Below are 14,349 nucleotides of genomic sequence, written 5' to 3' on the forward strand. Positions count from 1 at the left end.
AACGGATCCATCTCCATGCACGAATATATCGAAGCCGGCTGCCACAAAATCAAGACCAAGAGTAGCTTAGCTAGGCATGTGTATGTGTACGTACATTATCACCTCTCTGTCTCGGTCCATTGCTTTTACTTCCTCTGTTTCACAATGTAAATCATTCTAGCATTTTCCACATTCATATTAATGCTATATCTAGATTCATTAGCATTAATATGAATATGAAAAATGTTAGAATGACTTACATTGTGAAACGGAGAGAGTAGTAAATTTGGTCATTATTAATTCCCATGGTTCTATTTTGTGCGTGCGTGATACGATCAACGCCCAATTTTATCGTCTCAAAAGAATCGAAAACGTCGGTGCCGGATATGATTTTGCTGCGTGCCATCACACACACAAATTCCTGTGGACGATCGATCGACGATCGCCCCCTGCATACGTGCGCACGAGAATCGATCCTCCCGAATCGAAATCTGTGGTCGTCGGGTCAGAAGCTTCCAACGAGATCTTTCCGAAACACCACACGGCTTTTATACTGTACAAAGGGTAGGAGAAACGAAACGAATCCCTGCGCGCCGCGCGTGGCCGTCCGCTCCGTCCGCGCGCGGCGCGCGCAACCGCGGCCGCGGCGTCCGTGCCCCCCGCAACCGCGCGAGACGAGAGCTAGCGGGCCATATGTGCCTCTGGGTCGGGCCCACAGGAACCCACCAGGCGGCGGGGCCCACTTCCCCACGATATAGAAGTAGTACTACCGACCATGCACGTGCCCCCCGGGTGGGGCCTGGGATCCTACCGACCGGGCCCACCACCCCTTGGCTCCTTGTGGCCACAACCTAACGTAATCCCCTCTTTCCGGAGACGGTTTTCGCATAGTACAGGAGAAATAACGAATTAGTATTATTTTTTAAAAATAAAGGAGTGACGAATTAATCACAACTTTAATAGTAGTAGTAGTAGTAGGCGCGAGACGAGATTGTGGCGGTGCCCCCCGCCACGTAAGCCGGGGGGGGGGGGGGGGACAGACAGGTCAGCGCAACGTCGCTGACGCAACCGGGCCCGCACCCCGGTGGGCCCCGTCGCCTTTTCACTGTGCCGTCCCGTCACCGGAATCTATACATGCATAGCATAGCGGCAATGATTGGTGGCGCAGGGCCCCACCGGGCAGGCTCGGCAGAAGCAGGTGCGTTCCGGGGGCGGCGAGGCCCGGGGGAGGCACAGGCACAGGCCACGCGATGCGCGCGGTTAAGCGTCGCCGTCTTCTGCTTCGTCTTCTTGTGCTCCATACAACTGTACCGCGGCGACGAATGGTGATGAATCATCCATCACGTACGCTAGCTAGCTGCTGCTTGTGTGTGTGGCTATGTGCACCAGCACGGCGACGAATCGCTGTTTTGGTAGGGTCGGTGAGGAGGATCAGTGAGGACGCTAAGCTAGCTGCTGCATTATTACGAGAAGAAGAGGGGAGGGGATTGAGTAGGGTCGTCGATCAGGACGACATGCATTATGTTACGATCGAGTCACATGCGTGCACCGCGACATTGCTCCGGTTCCTTACGACCAGGACCTGTGGCTGTCCTGCCATAATAGATGGTATACAAGTGCTAATCAAATAACAGTGCCAGTGTGTGATCGATCCACAGAATGCTCTGCAGAGAAGAGACGTCGTGAGGACGATCGATCGAGGAGACGTACCAACACATGGACTTGTCACTTGTGTTGTGTGGCTAGGGCTACCTACACTGTGCACCATTAATACCCGATCATGCAGTAATTACTACTACTACAGTAGTAAACTCTATTAGTACAGTGTATCTGAGCCATGAATTTATATGCATCGGATATCCACATGCAGAGACGACGAACCAAAGCAAACTAGAGTAATTAACGAGATAGAGCACCACAAGCAGGCAGCCAACAAAATGTGGATCGATCGATCGTGAGCGTGAATTGCCACGCCGGCAGCGGGGGATAGCGGCGGGCACGTGCAACCGGAAGGTTAGTTGCACCTAATCAATCGACCGGTGAGAGTGTCTAGCCTACATGTACAAGAGCTAAATGCTGAGTGCTATACAAAGATACTACTCCAGTACACACATATCTTAGCCTACCTATAGTAAATGTACTGGTATATACTCCCTCCACCTAAAAATATAAGGAACTTGGGTTGGAAGCTAGTCCACATTTATAGTACTAGAATATGTCACATCGAATCAAAATTTGTTATATTTTAGAATAGAGGAAATAATGGATATAGTTAGGTCATCCAAAAATATCGTACGTGCTACTACCAAGACCAGCCATTCACGGCTACTTGCCTATTTTGAGGACTTGAGGTTGTAGTATCTTTCCCACTGCTTGGATACTAAGCATGTAAAGAGATATATCATTCTTGCATATGTAGCAGAGACTCCCTCTATTTTATATATAAGTCATTTGACATTTTTTCCGAGTTAAACTTCTTAAAGTTTGATCAAGTTTATAGAAAAATACATTAGCATTTTCAACATAAAACAAATATATTATAAAAATATATTCAATGTTATATTTAATGAAACTAATATCATATTTTAGATGTTGCTAACTTTTTATTAAACAAAGTTTGACTAGAAGAAAAGTCAAACGACTTATACCATGAAACGGAGCGAGTAGAAATAACTTTTTGGCTATATAACTGGATATATCATATTGTCCATATATACAGCTAAATGTTGTTATATTTTGATATATTAAAAGTTAGTTTTGATGAAACTAATTTGGTGTTGTAAATGTTGCTAAATTTTTTTTATAAACTTGATTAACTTAAAGAAGTTTTACTTAAAAAAGGTCAAAACGACTTATAATATTAAATGGATGGAGTATACAAAAGACCTTTTGATGTTCACCATATTTGCAAGAGAGAGTTATTTGTCAGAGAAGGAGGCAACATTTATTTTAGAAGTGCAAATATGATAGAAATGATAAAAAAAGAGTGCATAAATGTTCAAAATGAAGTATATTGAGGAAACAGTTAACAAGGCTAAAATAACTTTATTTTTGAACCAACAGGTGTACAGTGCTAAATCTACTAACCGCCTAGCTCTCTTTGTATGGATAGTCAATGGAGAGAAAGAGGCGGTCCAATCATGAGCATACAGCTAATAAGCTTGAAGCCAAAAAAAAAAAGTTGTATGACCATGTATATGGTGGGAGATAGGTAAGTAGCTAGGGCGATGGGCAGGGCCAAGAAAAGCTAAGGGCAGCTAGGACTTGAGTATTAGGATTGGCATCATAATCATGTTTAGATCCACTTAAATCACCATGAAAAGTTTGGAGAAAATTAACCAAATAACCGGTTAGTAAGTCCAAGTGTATCTCCAGGCTTCATGAATTTTTGGCTCCGCAGTTGAAGATAGGGGTGAAGGAGAGTTGCTCGATGGCAAGCATGCACATTAGAAGGTTAGCTAAACCTAGCCGATCGATAGCACCTCCTTGGATGCATATGTGACTTATGTGCCTACCACATAAATGTTGAATGCCTTCCATCTGCGCTAATTTTAGCTAGCTATAAGTCAAGTCATTTTTATGCAGAAGAATTAGCCTAAATGACTATTTTATTTATTTATACTACATTGAATGATGATTTACTTATTTGTGAGAGCGACAACATTTATTGGCAGGTGCAAACAAGGAAAAAAAAGAATGGTTAGATTGAAGTTCCTAGACGGATTTTATGAAAGAGCTAAAAGACTAAAAATAATTATATTTAGAATAGCTCTTTCGTTGGCGATAGGGGTGAAGGAAGGCTAATGAGATGGCAAGCATGTGTGTCGGAAGTTTAGTTCCACCTAACCGATCGAAAGCACGAGCTTAGATCAGTGCATGGCATATGTGTCTACCACATGAATGCCGAATGCTCCCTACTTCCACTAATTTTATCTAGATATAAACCATCTCATATTTGTACACAAGAATCAGCCCAAATGACTTTATTGTTTCTTATTTATAATACATTGAAGGATGATTTATTTATTTGTGAGAGGGACAATATTTATTGGCATGTGCAAATAGGGAAGAAAATAATCCCAGGATGGAAGTTCTTAATCATATTTCGTGAAAGAGCTTGTCAATGCTACAGATAAGGTATATCTCATATACTTGTATTTGTAACCGTCAAGAATACCGCGTACCCAGTTTTATACGGAAGGATATATCCAAGTATGAATACTTTTATACTATAAGGTCTTATCTGCATGTATCGTACTTAGAGTTAGAGACTTCGAGTGCTACTTGAACAAGGGGTCGCCTGCCTATATAAATACAAAGCCCGTAGTAGGGGAGGGTGTCGAATCATAATCCATAAACATAAGCCACATCGAGATCTATTAAGGAGGAAGCCTACAGCTAGTTACCGCTTCCAAGTCATTGGGTTGTTCTCGTCGAGATTAGTTTGGTAGGCTAGAATAGCTAGCTTGCTCTTGTTTGTAATCAATGTGATTCGTCCCAGAGCTATACATATAAACTCGATTAGGGCTATTACACATCTCGGGGCCCTGAACCATTATAAAAGTCCATGTCTCATGTCCTCTTATTTCTAATCTCGCGTATGTGTACCCTAGTATCAAACGTATCCTACATTCTTAAAATACCACTGTCGGGTCTGACCCTTCGATAGAGCTGAAAAACAAAATTGAGTTATATTTAGGATGTCTCTATCATTGATGATGGGGTGAAAGAGGGTTTGCGATGGCAAGCATGCGCGCTGGAAGGTTAGCTGCACCTAACCGATCAATAGCATGTGCTTGGATGCATACGCGGCTTATGTTTCTACCACATGAATGCCGAACGCTCCCTACCTCCACTAATTTTAGCAAGCTATAAGTCATTTATTTTTTGTGCAAAAGAATTAGTCTAAATGACTTTGTTGTTTCATATTTATAATGCATTGAAGGATATTTTATTTATTTGGGAGAGGGACAATATTTATTGGTGGGTGCAAACAAAGGAAGAAAAGAATCCCTAGATTGAAGTTCCTAGACAGATTTTATGAAAGAGCTAAAAGGGCTAAAACAAGTTATATCTAAAAATAGAATGGCTTTGGGTTGGCGATGGGGGAGAAGGAGGGCTACCGCGATGGTAAGCATGCGCGTTGGAAGGTTAGCTGCACCTAACCGATCGAAAGCACGTGCTTAGATAAGTGCGTTGCTTATGTGTCTATCACATGAATGCCGAATGCCTCTTGTTTCACTAATTTTAGCTAGATATAAGTCATTTCATATTTGTGCACAGGAATTACAGAAAATAGCCTAAATGACTTTATATTTTTTTCTTATATATATATATATATATATATATATATATATATATATATATATATATATATATATATATATATATATATATATATATATATATATATATATACACACTACATTGAAAAGAATGATTTATTTATTTGTGATATGTACAACATTTATTGGCAAGTGCAAATAGGGAAGAAAGAATCCCTAGATTGAAATTCCCACGAATTTGTGGAAGAGCTAAATGGCTATAAACAAATCTCTATCTCTATTATTATAAAAATTGAAGATGTTTTTGCCGGTATTTTGGTACGTCATCCATATTTGAGTCGGTTTTGAAGTTCGTTCGCTTTTGGAAATACATATCCGTGTTTGAGTCGCATATTAAGTTTGTTTGCTTTTGAAAATACAAAAGGAGTCATATAAGAAATCTCTTTAAAATAACTCGTATGCTAACTTGAGATGATAGTCGGACTCCTAATTATAGCTCACGATTTCTAAAAAAATATCCAAGCGAATTCCCACGGTAAATTTCACCTTAACTAAACCGTATAATAATAATAATAAGATTAAAATAACATTCATCCGTTGTAACGCACGTGTATTTTTTTTCTAGTTATATATATATATATATATATATATATATATGTATGTGTGTGTGTGTGTGTGTGTGTGTGTGTGTGTGTGTGTGTGTACATACACACACAGAATCGAATGAATTATATACAAGTCGTATAGTGGAGGTTTGTATGAGTTAATATGGATTTAGTTTTACCTTCTAAAAATATTGTCCAAATTAATACCAATCAGGCAAGTAGTTTTAGATATCCTTTCAGCTTGTATACTACGTGTATATGTAAAGATAGTGTGTATTTCTTCTTCTTTTTTTAACTTGTTACCTAGGCATATATAATTCGATCTCCCTTTTGATAATCTCAAAGGGCAAATAACAAGTTCTATGCACCGACTAATTAATACTTTAAAGCAAATATAATAAATCATCAGATGGTAATATCTAGAGCGTCATATTCGTTTATACAATAATGAGGTGGAGGTGGAAGAAAGAGTTAAATATTTATGCCATATTTGTAGCTTCGTCGGTGCTAGCTTCTCTCTCATCTTCGTAACTTAATAATACTAATCTCGACAACTAAGAACTAATAGCATGCACAATAATTATATATGGGATGAGATAAATAAAATGGGGCTCTAAAAATTCTTAGCCGCCCGCGTCTAACTCACGGGCCACGGCATCACATGCTGAAGCATTCACGGCTACGCGATGCCACCAATGGACAACGGTGACCTTTGGGCAGCACGACCAATGGCTTGCTTGCTTGGAGGTCCGACGTGGCAGAGCTCCCCAGCTGGACAGCAAGCTAGCCAAGCAAGCAAGCCAAGCGATGATGATGGGGCCTCATAAAAGCTCATAATAATAATCGTCAAACGGATTAGGATAATTAGTCGATCGCTGTCCCTCCACATCTCGTCATCGGAGCAAAAACAAAAACGAGTAATTGAGTCGTAGATCCCTTCCCTCCACAAGCCATGGACGTCGGCCCCACCGACCAATAATAATCAAACAAAAAAACGTCGGATCGCCTGTGCTTAACTCAACGAACAACCCAGTAGCAGCAAGCAAAAGCAGCAACTAAAGCGAACTTAAGTGAACAGTTATTAGTAGTGGTCCAATTAATCTTCCAAAACCTGTTCGTTCGGCCTATCATTTCGCCGTACCGTACGCGTGCTGCGTGCGTACAACTCTCTCCCAGCCGATCCATTCTTATCCTGAATTCCTGATGATGATCGATTGATCGATCGCGGTGATTATCCGCAGCCAACGCACGCCATTTCGTTTGATATTATTAACGCCAAATTACGGAGTACTTGATTAACCGTGCGTACGGACAATTACGGCACTAGCGGTTTTGGAGAAACTGTGGGCAGAGGAATTATTATTGCTCTTTGTATTATATAACTTGTTTTAATTTTTTTCTAATCAAACTTCTTCAATATTATTAAATTTATAAATTGTACATTAGCATTTTCAATACAAAATAAATGTATCATCAAAATATATTCAATGTAGAGTAATATCTAATAAAATTAATTTGATATTTTACATATTGTCATTTTCTCTACAAATTTGATCAAAACTTGAAACAAATTAACTAGCAGAAAAGCCAAACATCCAAAAGATTTGGATTTACCCTTTCAATTTATAGACGCTTGGATCCGAAACTCAATTTGTAAATCCAAATCTTTTGGACGTTTGGCCACGTCTGGACAGATCTTTTAAGTTTGAAAATAAGTTTTTAGTAGAGGCTGATTTTTAAAATGAAAATGAAAAGGGTTATAAAGAATTTTAAAGAACCGTGGGTAGACTGTTTCCGTTCCGTTGGGGGGGACACAACGGAATCTGGCTGGGGCCAAGCGGATATACCCCCGGTCCGTCGGCGGGGGCCACGCGCCTCCACGTCGGCATCGGTATGGACCTGGACGGTTGCAAGGTTGGTTCGCTCGCGTTCTACCGGCCGGTGACGTCATCTAATCCGGTGCCCGTCTCCTCCGCTTCGGAAGACGAGCGAGCCAAGCGACCGACGCGACGCTGTGTAAACGCCACACGCAAACGCAAGGACGCAACTCGCCAACATGGGGGGCGATGGTATGCATACATAGGCTGGAAAAAAAAGCTCGAGGCTCACGAGCTGCTCGAGCTCGGCTCGTTCTAGGCTCGATTCGAGTTTGGCTCGAGCTCCAGATGAGCCGAGCCCGAGCCTCTCCCTAAACTCGCGAGCTTTGTCGAGCCGAGCTTAAGTTTCTAACGAGCCTAGTGATATATTATTTTTATTTTTATTTAATAAATTAGGAGATCGAATATGTTATTAGTATGTCTTATATTGACATAATATATTTATTTTATTCTTTTTTTCTCTTTTATTAGTATGATAAACTAGAAATTAATATTTTTAAAGGTTACCTTTGAAATATATATATTTTTTACAAGCTCGGTAGTCGAGCTCGAGCTTGATCGAGCTCGAGTCGGGCCTGTCGGAAAGCTCGAATATTTTATAGGCTCGGCTCGAGCTCGGCTCAAGCTTGTATCGAGCTCGAGCCTAGACTGACAAGCTCGGCTCGTTGACAGCCCAGCATACATGCTACTCTCCCTACGTGCGTGTCTCTGTTCGTTCGTTGATGCTGTCTCCACGCAAGCTTAGGCTAAGGAGTACATTTGTTGGTGTTTTCTTTTCAATTTTGTGTGGATAAGTACATGTAATGTGGATAGTATAATTGGATTTGGGGTACCATTGCGTGTGGCTGCGTCGTAGGAGCTGTTGAGTGTATGTCAAATCGAGAAACAGGAAGAAGGGAAGAAAAGAGGGTGGGTATTTGTTGTTGATTATTCAGAGTCTCTCCCTGTGTTGCGCTAAAACAGACAAAAAACATATTTTTTAGGGTAAGAGAGCTTTTTTTTTATTAAAGAGCATGTTTATTTGTTAGAGCTTCAACTCCTAAATTTAGCTTAAACAGTTGGGTCTGTAAGTCTAGCTGTGGAGTAGACTAAATCTAGCTCTATCTCTCGAGTTTAATTTGTGATAGCGCTATACCCAGTTCTGTTCATAGTTTAGATGGAGTTAAAACTATTTGACTGAGCTCCAATTGCAGAAGAGATGGATATACTCCGCAAACAACAAACTTCACTATAAATAATATGGTAGTTCGGTTTGTGGTAGTTAGTTCTCACGGGGGTTTTAAAATTTAAATTCATGTACCCACCATAAGAATCCAGTGGGTTTAAATTCAGGTATCCATGATAAAAATATAGTGAGAGATTAAAGATTTATCACGTTGTTAGCCGGACCTTACCAAGGTGAGATGTTTCCCGCTATCTGCATCTCTCTTTTTTTAAGGATATGGTACAAACGCAGACATGCATAACACATGCACACTCACTTCCATGAACACACACATCCACATCCTACTCAATGAGCATCTCCGGAAGATTGGACCGATATATCACCTATCACTAAAAGAACAACTAGTCATAGTTACTATCATATATGTAAACTGGTTTCAATAAGAAAAACCTAACCAGTTAAGGTACGCTTGCTGAAAGGATCTTCATCCCTCTCATTTTGGATTAAGGAGACACAATCAGGATGTGTATTTGGATTCTTACACGTAATGTATATAAAAAAGGGCAGCCATCAGGGGAGAAATGTCCAATATTTTTGCGTGTGGGTGCGACCAATTGGGTAGCCATAGCATTTTCAAACACCCCCTCCCCCGTGGTTTTCTCCTACTGCTATTCTTTTATCCGGTTAACGAGTTTTTTTGCGTGTGCGTTTACTCGTCGCCCTCCTCCCCTCATCGGTTGCATCCTACGGAAACACAACCTCCTGAGAGACCAGCCAAGCCCAAAAGACGAACGAAGGAAGGAAGCAGAGCAACGCAAGCAGACAATAGCAGCAGAGAGGCGACGAGCGGCGAGGGAGCTACTATAAGTACCCACCCCCGTCTCCCTCCCTCCCTCTCCGTTCATTCCTCTCCCCCCCCCCTGAACCCGGCCAACTCCGGCGAGAGAGACATAGATAGCGTGTGAGATAGTATAAAGATAGAGAGGGAGAGGTAGTTTTTTGTTGCCGGCTTGCGGATTTATTGTAGGAGATCAGGTCAGTTTCGTTTTCTTGCCGGCGCGGCGGGCGTTTGTTGGGTGCGGCGGGCGGGGAGGAGCTCGTGAATGGTGAACGGAGAGGCGGAGGCGGAGTGCACGCGGGCGTCGCTGCTGGGGAGGTATGAGATCGGGCGCACGCTCGGGGAGGGCAACTTCGGCAAGGTCAAGTACGCGCGCCACCTCGCCACCGGCGCCCACTTCGCCATCAAGATCCTCGACCGCAACAAGATCCTCTCCCTCCGCTTCGACGACCAGGTATTTGCTCCCTCTAATCCCATCCGCGCCTCACCGGAATCGCTCGCGCTCATCATCTGTGTTGTTTTGGTTTGGTTTGGGATGTTCAGATAAGGAGGGAGATTGGGACGCTCAAGCTGCTCAAGCACCCCAACGTCGTCCGCCTGCACGAGGTAACGTCTCCACTACTCTCCGATCATCACCAACCTCTGGCTTTTTTTCTGCCTCTTTTTCTCGATTTTCTTTCCTGGATTTTGTTTCATTCTGGACGAGTTCATCGTCAGGTTCTCAACTTCCCCACGAGTCCTGACAATTTTTTTTTTTCACACGAGACCTGACACTTGGCCGGTTACCTACAGTAGCTGCTTACTTACAAGGCAAAGAAACATTTCGATTCTAGTAGTTTAGTTTAACCACCAGGATAAGGATCAATCCTCACAAACTCTTTCTTGATCTCCTCGCCTCTTTTGAGAAGCAAACTAATTACGCAATGCAAAAGCATCACCACCGCCTCACGTCACGCCACCTCGCCGCCGGCGGTTCACCCCTCGCCGCCGCCGCCGTAGCCGCCGTCAAACTTCGATTGATCATCACGGACAGTCCACGCCGCGTTCTCCGTGTGATTCAGCCTCTCGCGTGTTTATACGCAACGAATGAATCCATCACCGGTCAATCTGGAACACGAATTTTCTTCTGATTAAAAATTTTCAGGGAGCGACAAGAATTTCGTCAGAGCTTTTCCCTTCTCCTCATACATGACCTCACGTTCTCTCTCCCCCCCCCCCCCCCCCCCCCCCAAAAAAAAAAAATCAGCACCGTGTCGAATGAAAGGCGCCTGATACGTCCACGTCACCCGGATTCCGCGAACCGACGGCTCCGATGGAATCCCCCCCCGTATCCTCACAGGAGCGAGGGGCCCCACCCTGGCGTTTACTCACATTCCTTGCCTGCCTCTTGGGCTACCCGTCGAGGCATGTGGTGGTGGGCCCGGTAGGCCGGCCCCTCGGCCCTGCTGGAGCTGGGCCCACGGTGTCAGCGTCACGGGCTGTTTCTGTCCGGGTGCTTTTAGCCCAGAGTGCAACGTCCCCGTAAGCCCGGGCGCGCCGCACCACCACCACCCAAGTCACCCACCGTGTGGGCCCAGCAGACTTGGCAACGCGCGGGGCCCGCACACGTGTGTCCGGTGACGGGGCCCACCGTGCCATCCTTCCCTGTGGGCCCACAAGAACAGTTAGAGGAGGTCAGGGGGCGGGGGGGGGGGGGGGGGGACGCATGATGAATGGAGATGATGGGGAGATGAACAGTGTGGTGATAGAAATTTGAGAGGAGCAAGCAATCAAAGCATCGAACTGCTCTCACCTAACGATGGCAGTTCTTGTCATATGGTTGCATTACCAGAACGGCGATGCTCGTACCCATAATGTGACATCTAAGTACACAAAAACAGTACATAATCTGATTTGTTGGTGATAACAATTATGGTAATAATGCTTTTTCTTGAGTCATATGATGCAAGCAGCAAGGACTGAGAATTGGCAAAAGTAGAGGTTGTCATGGTGCACAGATATCTGTTGTTGTCGTAGTAAACGAGTGGTGTTAGCAAGGGAACAAAAAAGACGTTTTGTCGTTGCTCTTTAGTTGAACATGCAGTTCTTCAGGGAGGTCCATTTGGGTTTCTTGAGAACAGTTCTGATCTGTGTAATTTGCCCAGATGAAGAACCAGTGAGTGATCATGGAATTGATATATTGTTTTTCTTTTTTCAGGTGGCTGCTAGCAAAACTAAGATTTACATGGTGCTTGAATATGTCAATGGAGGCGAGCTCTTTGACAAGATTGTAAGATATGCAAGCCTTGTTGGTGCTGTTGCTTTTTCGTGTAAAAATTGCTCGTATCTTGTTAATACTGATATTTTTTTTCCATTGCTAATTTTTGAAGGCCGTAAAAGGAAAACTCTCTGAACATGAAGGAAGGAGACTTTTCCAGCAGTTAATCGATGGTGTGAGCTATTGCCATGATAAAGGTGTCTACCACAGAGACCTTAAGGTACCCGACATAAATATTTTCAGCTTTTTACATGATAGATGCCTGAGTTACATTCTAATACGCAATTGTAATCAGATTTATTTTCTTGCTCATACTCATCGCAATCAAACTAAACTAGAGAATTATATGATTCTCCTGTGACAGAATTTTCTTCTTTATTCTACTCTTACAGCCCGAAAATGTTCTTGTGGATCGAAGAGGCAATATCAAGATCTCTGACTTTGGCCTAAGTGCTTTGCCTCAACATCTTGGGGTATGATAATGATTTGATTGAATTTTGTTCTATATAAATCACCTGTTGTGCAATTTGCTGAATCATTTGCACTCCCACTTTCAGAATGATGGATTGCTGCACACAACATGTGGCAGCCCCAATTATATTGCTCCTGAGGTAATAACTGATAACTGAAAATAATCTGAAACTAGTAACATCTTTCATTTCTCCTGCAGATGCTAATTCTGTAGCGAATCCATGCAGGTTTTGCAGAACCGAGGTTACGATGGCTCATTGTCAGATATCTGGTCTTGTGGAGTAATTCTCTATGTAATGCTCGTCGGATACCTTCCCTTTGATGACCGAAATCTTGTTGTCCTGTACCAGAAGGTTGGTTGCAAGATAAAGCATCTTTACAACTTTGCTAACAAATTTCAAATTTCAGACTGTCCTGATAGTGCGAAATTGTCATGTATCTTTAGATTTTCAAGGGGGACACTCAAATCCCAAAGTGGCTTTCACCTAGTGCACGGGACCTTCTTCGAAGGATTCTTGAACCAAACCCGATGAAGAGGATCAACATAGCAGGGATCAAAGAGCATGAGTGGTTTCAGAAGGATTACACTCCTGTTGTTCCATATGACGACGATGATGACAATTATCTTGACTCAGTTCTTCCAATCAAAGAGGTATTCGTAGTTTTCTGAAAAACTGTAGAAATTATTAGGAAACTAATGAGTACTTGTTTCTCAGTATTTGTTGATGCTGAATTTCTGATTGGTAATTTCTGTTTCTTGAAGCAAATTGATGAAGCAAAGCAGGAAAAGCCTACTCATATCAATGCTTTTCAGTTGATTGGAATGGCTTCTGCCCTTGATCTTTCAGGTTTCTTTGAGGAAGAGGTTCGTATGATGTTTTCTCATTCTAGACTTCTTTCATACTTTTCAGTTATTTATCAGAACAAGACTATGTGTAGTGTAACTTACAATCTTACAACAATTTTCCGAATGAACCTATCCTAAGCTGCCTGGTGCTAATTGATGGATTATTGCAGGATGCGTCTCAAAGAAAGATAAGGTTCACATCAACACATTCACCAAAAGATTTATTCGACAAGATTGAGAATGTTGTGACGGAGATGGGATTCCAAGTCCAGAGGGGTAATAGCAAGGTAGATATCCCAAGGCCTTTTTCTCATCACATCATCATATTGTCAGGGAAGAAACAACAGCTCCAGTAAACCAAAAGCCTAAAATCATGTTTCTCTTTGCAGCTAAAGGTCATGAAAAATGGCAAGGGTTCAAAGAACCTCAGGAATCCATCATCATTCTTGGTCTATACTGAGGTAAAATGCCACAGCACACTCCTTTCTTGTGCAATGTACATTCAGGAAGGATTGCATATCAGCTGGTACTTACATCATCACTCTTGATCTTCAGGTAGTCGAGCTCGGGCCATCCTTATATGTTGTCGAATTGAAGAAATCCCATGGAGATCCTATATTGTATAGACAGGTACCATACCAATGAACAGCCTTACTTTCTATCACCGGCAACTTCAGTATTCTATCTTTCAGTGATTCAGTGATATGTGTGGTATCGCATCATCTCAGTAGTTTGTTTCCTGAAATAATTCTGCAGCTATGTGAGAGGCTATCAGATGAGCTAGGAGTGTGCAAGACAGAGCAGATTCAGAGGACGGAGTCGCTGGAGGATGATCTAGAGAGCTTCGACAGCGGATCTTCTCTGCCTGGTTTTTGAAGAATTGCCGCCCTGGATCATTTTGGTTAGAGTTAGAGGAACATGCTCTGTTCTTCATACAAGCGTAGGTTAGGATGTTGTATAGTGTACAAAGTGAGTGGTGCAAGTTAGCCACCGATGTTTAATATAAGGATTGCTCTCTTCTTGCC

At 42.6% G+C, this 14,349-nt stretch overlaps 1 protein-coding gene across 1 annotated transcript; it reads left to right on the forward strand.

Moving 5' to 3' along the window:
- The first annotated feature begins 9,634 nt into the window (after window positions 1-9,634).
- On the forward strand, window positions 9,635-14,349 carry LOC127784440 (CBL-interacting protein kinase 1). Its single transcript, XM_052311750.1, has 13 exons — window positions 9,635-10,203; window positions 10,293-10,355; window positions 11,947-12,018; window positions 12,119-12,226; window positions 12,399-12,479; window positions 12,564-12,617; window positions 12,705-12,830; window positions 12,923-13,129; window positions 13,241-13,342; window positions 13,495-13,611; window positions 13,714-13,785; window positions 13,880-13,954; window positions 14,081-14,349. Exons 1-13 carry the CDS (start codon window positions 10,015-10,017, stop codon window positions 14,198-14,200), a joined length of 1,386 nt encoding a protein of 461 aa, XP_052167710.1. The 5' UTR covers window positions 9,635-10,014; the 3' UTR covers window positions 14,201-14,349.

This window comes from Oryza glaberrima, chromosome 1, assembly GCF_000147395.1.
Source record: "Oryza glaberrima chromosome 1, OglaRS2, whole genome shotgun sequence".
Taxonomy (NCBI): Eukaryota; Viridiplantae; Streptophyta; class Magnoliopsida; order Poales; family Poaceae; genus Oryza; species Oryza glaberrima.

Coding starts and splice junctions, on each gene's coding strand:
- LOC127784440 (XM_052311750.1), top strand. CDS start 10,015: ATGGTGAACGGAGAGGCGGAGGCGGAGTGCACGCGGGCGTCGCTGCTG. Junction 12,831..12,922: donor TTGTTGTCCTGTACCAGAAG/GTTGGTTGCAAG, acceptor ATGTATCTTTAG/ATTTTCAAGGGGGACACTCA. Junction 13,343..13,494: donor CAGGTTTCTTTGAGGAAGAG/GTTCGTATGATG, acceptor GGATTATTGCAG/GATGCGTCTCAAAGAAAGAT.